This window comes from Rhinoderma darwinii, chromosome 13 (genome assembly GCF_050947455.1).
Source record: "Rhinoderma darwinii isolate aRhiDar2 chromosome 13, aRhiDar2.hap1, whole genome shotgun sequence".
NCBI lineage: Eukaryota > Metazoa > Chordata > Amphibia > Anura > Rhinodermatidae > Rhinoderma > Rhinoderma darwinii.
Genome location: NC_134699.1, coordinates 14,030,315 through 14,048,300, shown reverse-complemented (window position 1 = coordinate 14,048,300; position 17,986 = coordinate 14,030,315). Strand labels below are relative to the sequence as shown.

Below are 17,986 nucleotides of genomic sequence, written 5' to 3'. Positions count from 1 at the left end.
AGTACCTGGGCCCCAATGCAAAGTCTCTAACAGGGTGTCCCTTCATGCTTTACACTGCAGCTCTGATCTAAAGATAGAATTATTATAAATTACAAGCAACTTAACCACTAGTGAAGATTATCAGGTAATTGGCACATATATACTGTACTTAAGGGGAAGCATTGTGAGGAAACTGCCGGTAACCCCCGATTCCCATCACATATTGTACGCTGGGACTTGTAGTCCTGCCTGGGGTGCACAGTCAGCGCTGCCGCACGTCTGCTCTAACGTGAATCATCGCCAGTCACCTGGTGCCCTTATTTCCGTTCTCATCCATACACCTGTCTAGGAAGCGCCACCCTCAGTTTCCATGGTAACGGTCTCCGGATAATGGGAGCATCTATTTGATCTCCATGGAAACCAAAGCATTTGCTGCCCCTTCTGTACATAGAGCAGCCAGACGACAGCGTTTCTACCATTCATTAGTTTATAGTCCTCTCTGTGTTGCCTGTGTGCTGTACAATTGCGGTTTTCCTATAGATTGCAAGCTCTTTGCAGATAATGAAATGGCACCGAGCGCGCGGTATTGCAGGACAGGATGGAAATTGAGCAATGAAGTGAGGTTGATGTGTTACATGAGCGTGTGTAAGGGGATGTAAGTGAAGAAAAAGTACTGTACAGTGGTGGAGCTAAAGGGGGAGCCGACGTACTCGCCCTGGTACCTGTGAAAGGGCCAAAGACCCCTTTTCTGTCTTGGTGCCCGAGGTAGTGGTTTCAGAGTTCATCTCCCATCCTCGGCCTCTAAAGTTTAGTATACCAGCTGTCAAATGGGCGGTCAATCCTGATTCATCCAGTAACCTGCCCGCCCGTTTGGCTCTGCTGAACATGTTGTGTCTGTCCGCTTAGAAAGTGTCCGATTGTCTTCATACATTGTGCCCCCTCTCTAAATGGTACCCTAGGCAGTTACCTACTCTGCCTAACCATCCCATTCTAGCACTGGATAGTTGTATCATTGCAGATGCCTTCAACTCCACGCATTGTACGACTAATCTATGGTTCAAAATGTTACACAATGGCTTCATCTTGCCTTACAAAAATATATATTATAACATAAATGGATGATATAGAATATAAAATGGCATTTAAAGTGATTCTTTTCACCATACGGAGGGATCGGAAACCTCCAGGATGTCAGAGCCTTATTTTTGGATAAGGAGACAGAAGGGATAGATAAACCGGACAGGGAGAATATGGAGGGGAGGAGGACAAGGCTCAGAGGGTCCAATAGAAGAGGAGAAGGAGTATTGAGAAAAAGCAATGGGGGAGGGTGGCTGGGGATGGAGTGAGCGAGATAAGAGGGGGAGGGGGGAAGGCTGTAGCATGAAACAAGCACACAAAGGACCAGGGTTGTGAAAGAGAGAGGAAAATCAAGCCGGGCAGAAAGCGGCATCTCAGAGCCAGGGTGGCCAGGAATGAGGTGAGTGCAATGAGCATTGCATGCACAGCAGTAAGGAATATGCAGTCATGTATCCAAAAAATACAGGGAATGTACCGGTAGAGAGAGCAGCCATATACAGACCAATACAATAAGAGACCAAACATCATAGCAAAGCAAACAATGGGATAATGGAGAGAGTATCCTCCGATGCAAAGCAGGACCACCTAAAGCAGTCCAACATGCAAAGCAGGACCACCTAAAGCAGTCCAACATGCAAAGCTATAGGACAAAATGCAAAGCAAAATACAATACGCATATGTGATAAAACATGATCTGACCAGCAACTATACATAAACCGCAATAATGTCTATAAGGAAGCTAAAAAAAATTGTATCCGTAATACTACTATGACAAACTGTACTTATAGCAGATCTATGTATCTAGCCAGTGACAGATGTAGCAGGGCTGAATTGGTCTTTTAACTCCCATGGGGATATATCACCGAGTTGAGGTTTTAACTGTTGTTCTATACCCGATTAACTTTGCTTATGGACAATCCCAACTTGTTAGAAAGGTCACTTGACAATAAGCTGATCACCCTATCCCCCTGCTGGGACCCCCAGTGATCAGCTGTTATCTGTGGGGAAACCTGGCAGTAAGTGTTGAATCTCCCTGCAGCGCCACCACAGGAGAAATCAAGCATTACACAGTGTCCATTCATATCAATGGGATGTCTGTGTAATGCAGGACAGGACAGGTCCTCCAGAGCGAGAGACGCTCTTTATAACCGCTCTACACTCTGGCCAAGAGATGAGGATTCTGGACCGAGGACCCCCCTCTATTAACTGAGAATTCACTAATGGGGTGTATGAAAATGGGTTTTCTAAACTGAACATCCCCTTTACCTATATCTGACCTACAGTTGAAGTCAGAAATCTACATACACATTCACAATTCCTGACATTTAATACTAGTACACATTCAGTCCGTTAGGATCACTACTATATTTCAAGAATGCGAAATGTCAGAATAATAAGAGACAATTATTTCTTTCAGCTTTTATTTCTTTCATCACAGAAAGTGGCTGAGAAGTTTACATACACCAAGTTGACTGTGGCTTTAAATAGCTTCTGATAGGCTCATTGACACCATTTGAGTTATTTGGAGGTGTACCCGTAGCAGTATTTTGAAGGCCGATCTTCAAGTTCTACTTGCCTCTTTGCTCGACATAATGGGAAAATCAAAAGAAATCAGCCCAGATGTCAGAAAAAGCATTGTGGACCTCCGCAAGTCTGGTAAATCCTTAGGAGTCATTTCCAAATGCCTGAAGGTCCCACGTTCATCTGTCCAAACGATAATATGCAAGTTTAAACACCACGGGACCACGCAGCCGTCATAGCGGTCGGGGCGGAGAAGCGTTCTGTCACCTAGAGATGAACGTACTTTGGTGCGAAAAATAGAAATGAATCCAAGAATAACCGCAAACGACCACCTGGAGATGCTGGAGGAAAAAGGTATAAAAGTATCTATATCCACAGTAAAACGTTTCCTATATGGACATGACCTGAAAGGCCGCTTGGCAAGGAAGAAGCCGCTGCTCCAAAACCGCCATAAAAAAAGCCAGGTTACAGTTTGCTACTGCACATGGGAACAAAGGTCTTACTTTTTGGAGAAATGTCCTCTGGTCTGATGAAACAAAAATGTATCTTTTTGGCCATAATGGATGGAGGAAAAAGGGGGATCCAAAGAACACCATCCCAACCGTGAAGCACGGGGGTGGCAGCATCATGTTGTGGGGGTGCTTTGCTGCAAGAGGGACTGGCGCACTTCATGAAATAGATAGCATTATGAGAAATGAAAATTATGTCGCGATATTGAAGCAACATCTAAAGACATCAGCCGGGAAGTTGCAGCTTGGGTGCAATTGGGTCTTCAAAATGGACAATGACCCCAAGTATACTTCTAAAGTCGTGGCCGAATGGCTGGAGGACAACAAAGTGAACGTAATGGAGTGGCCATCACGAAGCCCAGACCTCAATCCTATAGAACATTTATGGGCAAAACTGAAAAAGCGCGTGCGAGCGAGGAGGCCGACAAACCTGACTCGGCTACACCGGTTCTGTCTCGAGGAATGGACCAAAATCCAGAAACGTCTGACCCAAGTTCTACAATGTGAAGGCAACGCTACCGAATACTAACCACGTGTATGTAAACTTATGAGCCACTGGGAATGTGAGGAAAGAAAAGCTGAAATGAATCATCGTCTCTAGGATTATCGTGACGTTTCACGTTCTGGAAATCTAGTAGTCATCCTAACTGACCTGAGAGAGGGACTGTGTGCGAGGATTAAATGTCCGGGGTTGTCCCAGAAAGAAAAAAAATATCCTATCCACAAAATAGGTGATTTTCTCATTCCTGGGACCCCCACCGATCGATACGGGGGTTACCGAACCCCTAGATTATCCTCGCTGCACCCGCCGCAGTAAGGAGGAGCTTAATTCGAGCAGCTGTGGTCGAGCATGCGCCCACCACTTTCTTCATTGTCTGTGAGAATGATGGAAACAGTCGAGCGCTGTACTTGACTCAGTCCCATAAGTTTTAAATGGAGCGGCAGCGCTGGAATGCCGCTCTATTCAATTTTCTACTTTTTGTGGTTGAGTGGTGAGAAGGAACAAGGGATCGGTACCCTCGTTATCGCGATCGGTGGGGGTCCCAGCAATCCAGAAAATTATCACTTAACGTGGAGAGTTGACATTTTTCTTATTCTGGGACGAACCCCTTTAGAGGGGAGGGTAAAAAAAATAAACTATCAGGTACTCACCCTTTTAAATGCCCCCCCCCCCCTCCGCTCCAACGCTGACACCCTGTTCGCCGCCGCTCTGGTACCAGAAGCTCGAGGAGCTGACACATGTCACTGCAGCCAATCACTGGCCTCAGCACTCGAAGATTCTGGGACCGGGACTGCACCGAACAAGGATGTCAGCGTAGTAGCGGGGGCGTCTGAACGGGGGAGTACTTGTTCGTTAATTATTTTGTACTCTCCCCTGCCCTCCTGAAAAATTTGAAAACGCCTGAATAACCCCTTTATTGACTGCGACTAAGGTGTATGTAAACTTATGACTACAACTGTATTAGGCTCTACTATATTTGACATATTCGTCTCTGCTGCATCTGACAAACTGGCTCCTGCTACATCAAGTAGACAAGATTGTAGAGCCAAGTCATCGGCACAGTTTGTATTGTGTTTGCATATATACGTCATTGTGGTATTTTTTTTATTTTTTTTACCCTTGACAACACAGATGGTAATAAGCGACACGTGTACAGATATAGCGTGCCGGCAGATGTGCGCTGCTACACCCTCACATTCATTTTGAATGACATCCAGGGTCCTTTACTTTGCGCTCTTGCCTTGTTACATGCGACGGTTAAGAGTCTTTATGATTGGACAGTGCTGTTGTATATGTTGCTATGAGATTATATATATATATATATATATATATGTGTATATGATTATATGGGCTTGTGTGTGTGTAATATATTCCTAATCTTCAGATTCATTACTGCAGACGTAATCCCATTTTTTTCAAGCTCTATGATAATGACGTTGAATCTCCGGCTGCTCGGTCTGGAGCATAAATATAGAAACGGTACGAGTGTAATGTATACACTGAACCTGAGCTCCTGCGAGAGGTGGGAAAGTTACGTACGCTTTAGTGAATCCGGCCCTTTAAAATCCCAAATCGATATATATTGGCCAATAGTTTATAATGGGACAGAGGTTCCTTCGTAACCAGACCTACAGCCGCACGCTTGCAGTCACCTGTTTGGTCTCCCATGGTTAATCCCTATGCAGGTATGTCCGATAGAGCAGTGGTGGGGAAGTCCCGCTCTTTCCCTATGCAGAGATGCGGCTATTCAGCCATTCCTTGATGATATCTGTTTCTAGGAAAGCTGGGTGACAACCTGCATGGCCGTTATTACAGCTCTTACCTGGGTTATCACCCAGGTTTCTTAATTTAAAAAAAATTGTAGTTACATGGCAGGAGAAGTATCGGTGTCTAACTTTGTAGATTTGACATTCAGGAGCCTGGGAAAGCTGAGACGACCCAGAAACGAAATGAATTGATTTTAAATTAATTTGACAGCAGGGGACGATTCAAGGACTTTTTTCCCTTTTAATAAATCTGTGATCGTCGTTTCCTCAATGATGTCACTTGCCCACCCTACAAAATGGCAGCTCTCATAATGTTTAATTATTGCCTTTAAACACTACGCTGTTTTTAGAATAGTTTCCTATACCCATATTATAGCAGATCACCCGCTATGTCCACCAAACTACCCCATAAACATTCATGTTCAGCTTGGGTGAGCTTATGTGTCATATCTCATGCCGCTTATCCCACGAGTTAAAAACACTATAAAGGATAAAATACAATCTGTCTGACCCAATTTCATCCAATGGGAGATACCGGAGAGAGGGATATTGGCCCTACACACGTAACATTTTTGGTGGGTCACAAATCTGTATATATGGCTATTCTATCTGTGTTTTATTGATGTGTGGATCACTTTAAGACAGGCATCAGGACTTTATTTTGGCCATAGGCCATTGATATTTGTGGAATTTTGTATTCTAGTGACTAGGATCGTTATTTTGTTTATACGTCTTTATCCTCCGACCTTCTAAACATGTAACAGAGTCCGATATCTCTTTATTTGCTACTGTCACCAGTGCTCGGCCCGCGCACCCTTATTATAGTACAGCGCTCTTGTAACTGGATCCCGCAGTAGTGATCAATATTGATATTTCTTGTGAATTTCCAGTCGCCCTCTAATAAGATAAGCAGCGAGCGCTGCCGAACCTACAGGAAACCACAGTCTGTGCACATAATAGACGGTTTGAGGACCTCCCATAGGGAATCTTCCCCTAAAATATAAATAGCAACTCTTCAACTCAAGGCCATGAGTCGTCCTTATCCGTAAAGCCGCAAACATTTTATTGTTTGCTGTTTATTAGTTATATCTATTCCTGGAAAAGCTGGGTGACAACTGTCATGGCCGCCATTGCCACTCTCACAAGGGATGCTATCTGCTTAGTTATATAGTGATGCATCCTATTATTTCTGCAGAGATTTACTGTTCAGGAGTATGGAAAAGATAGATGTCAACCAGCATACATATAGTTCCTAAACAAAATTTTACAGCAAGGTTTACGATACAGAGAAAATAAAAGTAGGCCTCATATCTAAAAACCAGTGCAGATTTAAAATGGAACAGTTGCCCATAGCAACCAATCACATCACAGCTTTCATTTCCTAAGCAGCTCTGTAACAATGAAAGCTGGAATCTGATTGGCTGCTATGGACAACGTCTCCATTTTATGTCTGCACTGTTTAGGCACGAGGACCAGCATGTTTTTCCTGTAAGTCACGATGTTGTTCTCGCCGTGTAATAAGGCAGCTGGAGCCTCTCAGGTCATCGTCTCATGGGAGTGATGTCTTACATAGCGTTTATTAAAGGGGAAACTCATTTATAAACTTACTATATCGTGCGGTGTAACGTTCTTCTCTTCGCTGAAGTCACAGATTGGGAGCGTCTCACATTACTTATTGAAATTAGTTTAGAGATTTATTACCTATCAGGGAATCGTAGGAAGGGATTATGAAGGGTAATGGACATGGGAGATGTCATGAACATCTGGATAGGGGGGAAAAAAAATAAGGTTCTGTCCAGGGAGAGTATGACGTAACGATGGTTAAGATGACCATCAATCGTCAGAATTACAGCTATTTCTCCCATAAACTGCTCAACTGAGCCTGCATGTTATTTAAGAAGGGAGATAAGCAGCTGCCAGGCACCACTTCTCTCGAGGAATACAATAGGAACCAGTTGGTTAAAATCCAAACTGTTGAATCTCTTATTCCCATAACTGGAGATGTCTGTCCCCATAGACATGAGACTGTTGTTGGATCTCATCGAGATTCAACAACAAATCTCTGTCCGTAAGCCTGATCCTAATCTGTGGTCTGCTGTCAGATACAGTCGATTTCCATAAAATCTGCTGACAATCTGGATTGCACCAAAATTGGCTGGATCTCCGAACACATATGTAAAGCCAGTAACCATCTCCTATCTATTACGGTGACTGGCAGATCGTTTACCGGCGCCCGTTCAAAGGTGATTGGAGAGTTTGTTTCCCCAGGATAAGTGGCGGCAGAAGTGTCAGCTTGCCACTTATCAAAGCCCCACCATAATAACATGTTCATTTAGCTGACCGCAACAGACATGTTTATGGTGGAATCGCGGGAAAAAGTAAGCGGTTCCTGAGGTGTTTGCAGCCGATCATCTCCCCAGATCCTTATAAAACTATCACGGAGGAATCTTTTGGGTGACCTACATCATCCATAGGTGGAGAGGTATGTATAGCATAGGGAATCACAGTGGACAACCCCTAAGTAGGGACCCTGCAACTAACTGATCAGAAGGGTATGGCTGCAGGGACTGATCATTTTCCCTCCGCATTGATGGTTATCCGTCTAAGGCATGTACACCAGGGGTCCGGCTGAGGTTTATATGGAGAGGGGTGGTCTAATGATGATAACCCATACAGACTAGTGCTGGTTTGCTCCAGACTACATAAAAAAAATCCATATTGGGTGCGTCGAGTCGATTTGTCACCTGGGCCGTATATAAAGGTGCTAATGGCTGTAATTCTCCCCACTGTCTTAGTGGGGTTGTCCTGGTCAAATAATTTCTGCCCATTCTAGACAAAGCTTCGTGGAGTCTTTCAGGCTTGTTTTCTTTATGAGGAAGCCAAAGAGACGAGGAATTCTAGGAACACATTTTTTACAAGGTCGGCTGGTCAGGAGAAGCAGATTAACAAGCCGAAAAAGAGACATACGGCCGGGGAGACGACCGGCGATGCAGCCAGCCAGAAGAAAAGATCTAGATTTCCGCTTTAGCAAACGAGACATTCCAGTAATATCGGAGCATGGCTTCAGGAAGACGTTACTTCACCATGATTGCCCTGGGGAATAGGCTTGGCATCTGCCCTATTTTTATAAGAGGTTTTCGGAGGTCTTGTCCAGTCTCTAATGTGATGTACTGGTGATCTGAAGCCTAAGCAGATCTCCGGTGATGGGAAGAGATACTTCTAAATAATTCATCATAAGAACAACCCTGTAGAAACACGATGTGGATCACATTATACTTGACGTCCTATTCCGGGGCCATGTTTGTGGTACAGGTGGCATACCGTCTACACCACTGTGAAATTATCCAGTATATTATATTATAAAGATCCACCACAGTAGCTGCATACATATATATCGCATAATTAGTATTCTATATCTTTAGTAGAAACCGGTTTGGCTTTTTTCAGGCCGCCTCTAATGTATTCTGCAGGCTGTAGTGCTTTAAGTTGCCTAGCAACCACTTGACTTACTGTCTAGGTGACCACTACTTCAGTACTTGCAGCTCCATTAATTAAAATAGTTATTGAAAGTTCCATTTCCTATATCCGGTTGTACCACAGGCTCGTTTTTACGTCTGGGCGCCAGTAAACAAAGGTTTACGCACGCAACTTCAGGATAGAAAATATTCAAGACAATGGGGAAAGGGCAGGAACAAGGAATATTGTCAAATGTGGGCTAGCTATGCATACGTGGCAACAGTCAGAGGCGGGGCTTATGTAAATTTGCATGAAAAGGGGTGTTTCTGGTTGGAAGCGTTGTCATTTTGTACATTTGGGGCATGTCAGTCGCCCCATTTTGCGGCATTATAAGAAATTTTATAACAGGAACTGTTGGTAAATTTTTAATGAAGGTTCCCCCTTCGTATCAGGTCGCGAACCTGCATTGATAAATGACCATAAAGTGTTTAGTATTTAGGCTGGACTGCTGTGAAGTCAGATGTTTGTAAATCCCTTTTTGATGAGGAGACATTGGGTCATCAGAAAACAAACAAGTCTTGGAAGAACACATGCAGACAAGATGCGGATCTTTACAAATATGTGGCTGCGGGAGGGGGGAGGGGGCAGCAGCGATTCGCTCTTGTTTTAATATAGTGCATGCAGAAATGAGCTTTTGTGGGGGAACCACAAAGCCTTCAATTAAAGGAGTCAGATGGGGCCCAGTCTGCTGCACCTTAGAAGAAAGAGAATCCCCCTAAGATTGTTCTCTGTTCATCTAATGCTCCTTCTTCATTCCTTTTCTTCTTCCACACTCATTAGGCCGTGTAACATTGGTTGTCGCTCCTGAATGACCCATCTTCCTATAGCGATGCATTCCCTGAGCTTGTATCGCGGCACTGTTTGTTATTCAGGAATCTTGGTAAGCTGGGTGACCACTGCTGGGGTAGCTGTAATGGTGGCTATGGTGGTTGTCACCCAGCTTGCCTAAAAAAAAGAAAAAGTAAAATTGCAGAATAGAAGATGTAAGGAATTCCCTATTCTATCATTATGATATAAACGACGGGCACTAAAACGTAAACCACAGTGCCCCCTTACAAGACAACCAGGGCCCTTATAAGTGCCAGCCAGAGTTACCCCTATAGGTGCCCTTATGAATGCCAGAACAGCATTCTTCTAGCTTCTGCCGCGTTAATGCCTGAAAATCAGGGATGATGATTGGCTGAAATGATGAGTGGTAAAAGCGGGATGGCTTGATTTGAGGGGTAAAGACAAGGCAAAGTAGGCGCACATGGAGGAGCTGCTCGTTCATCGCTTCTGTATCTGTGTTGCAGCTGCAGGGTGACTGACTGCTATCCATACCAATGCTGAGCACTTTACTAAAGGGGCACTTATACTGCACTGCATATACAGATAAGATAACACTGTTCTTCAATGTGATGACTGATATGAAGTGCCTTCTCCCTAGAAGTATTGCTGTGAAGTTTCCCTTTTAAGTTATCATAAAACAGACTAAGGGCCTGTTCACATCAGCGTTGCCCTTCCGTACCGGGGTTCTGTCGGGTGAACCCCGCAACGGAAAGTCAAACTGAAACCACAGCTTCTGTTTCAGTCACAATTGATATCAATGGTGACGGAAACATCGCTAATGGTTTCCGTTTTAACAACGGAATCAATAGCGTAGTCGACTGCGCTATTGATTCCGTTGGAAAACAGGAAACCTGCCGGAATGGTGACGAACGGAAACCATTAGCGATGTTTCCGTCACCATTGATATCAATGGTGACTGAAACGGAAGCTGTGGTTTCACTTTCCGTTGCGGGGTTCACCCGACGGAAACCTCCGACGGAACCCCGGAACGGAAAGCGAACAGTGATGTGAACAGGCCCTAAGGCTACGTTCAGAAGAGCGTCGGCAACCTTGGACGTGAAAAACTAAAGTTTTTCACGTCCGAGGTGCTCCCATGCGGGAAGCGTCGTCACGGATCCCCCATAGATTAGAGTCTATGGTGGGAAGCGTCACACAGTAAAATAGGATATGTCCTATTTTTTCACGGACCCTTCACACGCTCCATTGAAATATATGAGTCCGTGTGACGGCCGTTGTCCTTGTCAGAGGAGCAGTACAATGGAAATGCCGGTTCCATTGCAAGACCGACCGACGGACGAAACCCATTGACATTAATGGGTACCGTTGGGTTACTGTCGGGGTGTCCGTGGTTTTACTGGAAACAACAACATAAGATGCTGCGCTATTGTTTCTGCTATTGTCCGCCAAATATCCGATGGAGGCCCCTAACAGAGCCTCCAACGCAGATGTAAACGAGGCCTGAGATGGTAGTGGATGAATCTACACTCGTTTTATTTTTGGCTTTTGTTTATGTAGAAATCTCAGAATTAAACATTGTCGGCTTTAGGCTCTGCTCAGTCACTTTTGACAGTAAGGATAGCCCAGCATACAGCGCACTATTCTTGCCGTCAAAACAATGGAAACCACCGACCGATCCCCTTATAAGACTATGGGGTCGGTCAGGTGATGGATCTGGCAACATAAAGCCACGATGCAAAACTGAACAGAGCCTTTTGGCATTTACCAGAAAACCGTGAGCGCTGGAAAATCCCAGAAGGCAGGTGCCGAGTAATGGCTGCCGACAACTAACTCGGGTTGATTTCCATTTTCTTTTTAATTATTTGTCATTTTGTTTGTGTGTACGAACCATAGCGGCAGTCCATGTAGCTACTATAACGACCCTGGAGAGAGGGGGCCAACTCCGGGATGATCTTGTCCACATTTTAATGGGTGGCTGGAACCTGTAGAGGGATGTGGTCGCTTCAAAATGTAAAGGGTATTGGGACACCAGGACCTCCTGTCACGGATGGTTAGATGTGTGGTGGTGTCAAGCAGCACCTACAAAGGGGCCGCATTTTTGTCATTGCTGTGATATTGTCTCTTTGCACTGAATTGTGTGCACACAGCGGTTCCAGGAAGTTCTGTTGTGTCTGATGTGTACATCCTGTGTGTGCCCCAAGGGAGGCGACGTACACACAGATGTACCAGGGGGTGGAGAAACATCCTCTCTCCAAATTCTCGAACCTCAGTGTCAGGAGAGCTGCTCTTCAGCCGGGAGCCCTGCAGCAGTGAGTTCTTCTCTTTATATCTTTCATTGGGTCACAGCACTAACTATCCTCCCCCTTTCCCTGCACCCCCTGCTTATTATCATCCGCTGCTTTTCCCATTTCTCCCGTGTCTGGCACTTTCAGTCGGTGGGTGGTCGAGTTCTGGGCACACCACAAGCTATTTTTATATGTGAAAAGAATATGCCATCTGGGCACACAGGGATCTCCAGAGAGGATGGCAGTTCTGTGGGTGCTGTCTAGGGAAGCATGGCAGCAGAGGCAGGCAGTACATCTGTCTGGTTAGCATTTAGATTGCTAGCTCTTGGGTACATGGTTCTCAGTTGTTGAACCATATGCAGTTAAAATCCCATAATGGGACCTGATTGGTGCCAGATTACACATACATGTCTATTTAGCATTGTATTTAGACTTTAATGTAAGCAGCGGGTCGAATGAACGTCCATGCGCATCCTCCAGACATTGGGCATCTCAAAGATCTGCTCGGCCATGAAATTGCAAACTAAAAGCTGCCACTTTGGGGTTAAATATATCAAATGTATGTTCACTGCCGCATAGATGTCCTAATACATAATTGGGAAAATAATTAGTGTAATCACATATGTTGTCCACCGTCTCTAATCAGCCCAGCCACTCCCATCACATGTAAGGACATGGGCGGCATTCACTTCTGCATAGGACTGTAATCAAGGACAACCAAACGGTGTGTATATTCACGTCATAGTGTGTATTGATACAGTCGCGTCTTCATATCACACTGCACATGATGAAGAAGAATCTGAAAATAAGTTACATTTAAATATAATATGCCTTGGAGGTGGATATCGGGCATGTACGATTATGGTTATTTACTGCCTTAAAGGGCAAGTCCACCTCAAATGTGTCTATGAAAGGAAGTGACATCCATATCCCAGCTTGGGTGGGTCTCATGTCTTGCAAGTCTCCTTTTGTGTGGTGGGAGTGAAGTGACTACCCTGGACTCCTCCAAACCGGTGCCCTGAGTGGTTGTCACTTCACGAGCGGGGAAGACATTTTATCTCCAGTGACAGAATTGCGCACCAACCAGGGTGAATTTCAATGTAGGATGGAATTGCTCTTTAAATACCAATCTGGGGTGAGGAGGGCACAGATGTAATACAGGTCTGTTGTATAGAATGTATGTTTATGAGAATGGTGCAATCTGTCAGGAAATCGCAAAAGCCACAGGGTGACGGGAAATGACAGAGGTGACTTTGACGAGCTGCATTAACCCCTTCATGCTCTTCTGGCCAGAACTACTTCCCTGAGACAGAGTGGTAGAGAATTTTCTCTGGAACGCATGAGACAGCAGAGGACGTGTATCCTGTGTAGACCACTGGGGGGCGGCCATGAACGTGGCGCCTTGAATTGCCTAGTGAGGGTACAGTGGCTTTCTGGGGACACCTGATGACACTTTACAAAATGGCTTCTTACAAGCTGCCGGGTTTAACGTTTTTTTTTTTGACCTTTTATTTATAGATGAGAATTAAATAAAGCGGAGCAGAAATCCAGACAGATGTTTCAAGCTAAAATTTCCACCACAGCAGCCACAGGCCATGTAAGTACAGTCCGTCCATTCACTGGAGCCGCCGCTGACCAAGACATTATTGTTCAGTGACTTTATATACCGCTCGGAAATGACCTTTTGTTTTGTAAAGTTTAGACCTAAATTACAGATGAGAACTGCTGATCCGGCTGCAGAAAACTCAAATGTCACAATGTTGTATAGGGCAGCGTAAGAAATCCTTTCAGATCAATCATATTACCCTCCTGTTCCTAGATCGTGTCATTCCCCAAATCATAATCCAACGGGTGACGAAAAAAAATGACTATCTGTATCCAAGGTGGGATTATGCCCCCCAGCCAGTGCTAGTGCATGTCAAGCAATTTTGGGACAAAGGGTGGGGGCTAAGGCTGCGTTGTCTCTGACTGGAAGCCGAAACGTTCCCCCATTGTCTGTCTGCAATAGTGACCAAGCAAGGAAAACCCGTTCCTCTTTAGCTAAGCCCCACTACCTATCCTGATCCCCAACCAAAGATGGAGGGGAATCAGGAGGAGACGGACCCCTGTTTCTTCTGCTGGCTTTCTATAAGACTGTTTGTTTGTTTCAGCAGCTTGCACAAAGTCTTGCAGACTGGCAACCAGTTAAGTATTTTCTTTATTTCTGTTCTTTCTCTTCTGTTTTTAGGTCCATTGTCACCTTGAAAGTGACTGTCCACCATTTAATCACTATTTTTTTTTTCTATAAAAGTCTAAAATATAGTTTTAAAATAATACAGAGATCCAAATCTCTAGCCTAGAAGTAGAGCTAAATGAGAAAATTCGGGCTGTCCTTTGCCACCACTAGGGGGAGCTTACTTTATGAGGCTTATACATTGAACAGTAATAAAACCGCATACAGAAAGCTCCCCCTAGTGGCGGCTGCAGGCAATGAGAATTGTATCAATTAGCTCTATTTCTAGTTCAGGGATATGGAGTTCCAGATCAGAAAAATGTAACTGACCACTATAAAATTATTTTAAGAATGGAATCGCCACCCAAATTTGGACCTGAAAATAACATAGTGTTAAAAGGTGGACACTCACTTTAAGAAAAGTTTTTCAAAAGTTGAACAATTCTTAACCGATGCAAAATAAGCAGGAAACAGGATGTGTGTGAAGTACGTGTCATCTAATCCACTGCTTCTGTTGTGTTTCATCTCTTTTCTTTTAGGATTCTGCCTGCAGCCCGGCCGCAAGCGTCGTACAAAGGTCAAAGGTGAGCAAAAGTTTCCCCTTTTCTCTCATATGTTCTATATATGTTTGTAGTGGGAGTGTAAAAGTAAAGAAGAGGGATACGACCCCCAGAGCTAGAAATCTCATCATCAGCGTAGCTGAGCTGTGTATCATTGGGACGTCCATTCCGTCAATAGTAATAAATGTCGCGTCTCCTCAGTCTTTTAGTATGAAGCCTGCGGCTAAAGAAATCTGCTCATCCTGCCAGACGACCGTTTATCCCATGGAGAGGTTGGTTGCCGACAAACACATCTTCCACAACCGATGCTTTTGCTGTAAACACTGCAGCACCAAACTGAGGTGGGTACGCGGTATTCTGGCTGGAGGTCACGACGTTTACACCTTGATGGCAGCCTCGTCTATGACTGATTTACAGTGGGGTTCAATGTAGAACTTTTTAAGGTTCAGGCTTGATCCAATGCGAGTCATCCAGAAAGCTGAGATATGGGGTGCTGTCTGGTAGCATCCTTATGCGGTCGAGCTGCTTCAGCAGCGAGTACCTCTTAAGCCTCATGCACATGACAGAGTGTGCCGTCCCAGTCTAGATAGGACATATTCTATCTTTCCTCGGATCGGAGACTCGGACCATTTTTCACTGACCCTTTAAAGTGAACGGGTGCCGTCAAAAACGGCCCGAGTGGCACAACGTTCGTGTGCATATGAGGCATTACATGAAGGGAATTCGGTAGTCACCAGTGAATTTATTTCATGAATCCGAATATTTAAAACAGTGGCTCTACAGTGGTTGTGAAACTACGACTCCCAACGGGCCGAGAGTTGTACTGGAGAGCTAAGGTTGGGGATTACTTGTTTAATGTTGATCAAGGAAAGAAAACTACTGACAGGGACAGCTAAAGCACATCTCCAGTGTGATGTCCCCATCAAACAGCTCCTCATATCTCAGCATCCTGGATCTCAGTGAGTATGACAGGTGAGGAGGGGGATATTGGAGGGTAACTAAAGTCAAACCTTTCTGTCCAAAGACTTCTGAAGATACCTAGACTACATACCTATAAGGCACTAGTCCCTGATAAAAAGCCTCCGAGCAAATAAAATGGCCGCCCACATTGTACTTCAAGGGGCTGTCCAAGATTTAATACCTGGTTGTGAAATAGCAGAGCACTAAGATACTCCTGAGGAATCTTTATAACGCCGCCTCTTTCTCCCATAGCCTGGGCTCCTATGCCGCCCTTCATGGAGAGTTTTACTGCAAGCCTCACTTCCAGCAACTCTTTAAAAGCAAAGGGAACTACGATGAAGGCTTTGGACGTCGACCTCATAAGGATTTGTGGACCCACAAAGAACACGAAGCTCCTGGAGACAAGGCGCCTTGAGGGTGCGGAATATTTATCTCACTAGGGGCTTAGCTTTTTACCCACAATGCACTTGGGGTGGAGTCTTGATGTGCCTCAGTGGGGGGGGGGGTCATTGCAGATAAAGGCACTTTCTATATGATCACTTTGAGCAGTTATTCCCTCCTAGTGGTGGGAGAGTGTAACTGCAAGATGGTAAAGACACCATCTGGGCCATGAATTTCTTAATAGGATAGCCGTACTTAATCCCATTGAGTGGACAAGTCGTCCCTTTAAATTCTAGGCTCAGGTGGCTTCTTAAATGTGTCTGGTGGGTGAGGGCGGGTATGCAAATTGATAGTAACAACATTATCCACAGCAGCAAGTGCTAGGTTATTGCATGGGCATGTTTCAGTGGTTAGGGGGTCCCCTAACAGCTGCTGCCTTTTTTAATTTGCAAATCTCAGGGGGCTAGCTGGGAGCTAAGTGGTACCCATCGCACAGCAAGACCATTGATTATTTATTCCCCAGGGATCCAGCTTTGCTAGGACAGGTTGGTATGAAGACTTGGCATTGCCAGTGATAGGGCGCATATGATCACGACAGCTCTGCCCTCTCATTTTTTTCTGCTCTGCAACCTCAGGGGATATGCTCCCAATGTCAGAGTGGCACCTGGCGATCCCGATCATTAACCTCCCTCAGACCTTTCAAAAAAAAAACCTTCACCACTTTCTCTTTTTGCTGGAAAGAGAACCTGCAACATTCCTTAACTCTTTCACTGCCGGCCAAGGATGTTTGACTCTGGCGAGTGAAGAGTTACCAATACTCTGCACTGGGATTAGGTTTTGTTTACAGACTGTTTTTAACATATCCCTGAGCCTTGATTGTACAATAAAAGCCTCTGTAGGATCTCCTGCGCCCTCTTGTGTTTGTAGTGATGCACTGCAACCTTCTGCTGCACTCCTATCCTGAACTAGGGTCCAACTGGGTCCTCAATAACAAGTTACAGCAATGATCAGATCTCTGTAGTTTTTATGACGTAGAAGGAGACGCCCCCACGTAGGACTATTGTGATGGCTTTAGTAGGTCTGTTCCTGTTGTAGTACGTTTTGCTGTGTCTCGTTGACTTGTGGTGTTTTATTTTCCACTTTATTGTTGAATACCTTAGGGGGGGGGGGGGGGGTCTCCAAAGTTGCAGTTAAAGGACAAGGATGCCATATAATAGTGTGTATGAATATTGGCGACTTCTGTGCTTTCTTTAAAGTCCTCAGAATTGTCTAGGTGGGTTAAGCACAGGGTATTTGATCCATTTGGCCAGATACGGGGAGATTTAGGTCAGCACTTGGCTTACCACAGACCTTGCAATGTTAGGCGGCTTCACAGGAGGTCCTTGTCGATAGTCTGTGTAATGCTGAATATTTCTTTCCAAAGAGGGAGCAGATCCCATCTGGGAAAAGCCTTTGCTGATACAGTGATCTGAATGCAGATTTATTCTGTATACCACTTGCCAAAAACCGGAACAAACCCCATTAGGTTTTTTTTTATTCTAACGACAGATTGACCAGAATTAGACAATAGGCCTAATGCTTGTTGTTGCCTTCATCATCAGAGCACGTGGCCAGTGGTGCAAAGTTACTGCCAACATCTGAAGACCTCCATAGTGTGCAACCCCCCCGCAACCGTATATATGTCTTATGGTTCCGTGTCCGCCCCAGTTTCAGCAGCTTTATAATCTCAGGGCTCAGTATCTGCTTCACATCTGTTATAACCTTGCAGCATCTCTTCCTCTGCCCTGTCCTGCACCCAATGGCCTTCATCTTACTTCTGAGGGTACGGAACACCCCCGACGCATTCAATCACCCCAAACTCAAGGATCACTCCAGAATGTGACTGTTCTGTAATACAGGGTAATTACATAAAATCTTTCCTCCGTTTCTTTA

At 44.9% G+C, this 17,986-nt stretch overlaps 1 protein-coding gene across 6 annotated transcripts in view; it reads left to right on the top strand.

Annotated features, from left to right (window-relative positions):
• The window catches only part of LIMD2 (LIM domain containing 2), a 46,397-nt gene extending 28,411 nt beyond the window's left edge, over positions 1 to 17,986 (top strand). For 2 of the 6 annotated variants that reach the window (XM_075846986.1, XM_075846983.1), the window contains exons 2-6: positions 13,460 to 13,538; positions 14,095 to 14,124; positions 14,693 to 14,737; positions 14,915 to 15,054; positions 15,926 to 17,986. In XM_075846986.1, the coding sequence (XP_075703101.1) occupies positions 13,497 to 13,538; positions 14,095 to 14,124; positions 14,693 to 14,737; positions 14,915 to 15,054; positions 15,926 to 16,088 (420 nt within the window). In that variant the 5' untranslated portion in view covers positions 13,460 to 13,496 and the 3' untranslated portion in view covers positions 16,089 to 17,986. Of the gene's footprint in view, positions 1 to 1,335; positions 1,457 to 6,769; positions 6,843 to 11,890; positions 11,966 to 13,459; positions 13,539 to 14,094; positions 14,125 to 14,692; positions 14,738 to 14,914; positions 15,055 to 15,925 lie in introns of those variants that run through there. The other 4 variants (XM_075846982.1, XM_075846984.1, XM_075846985.1 and 1 more) reach the window with 4 other exon arrangements.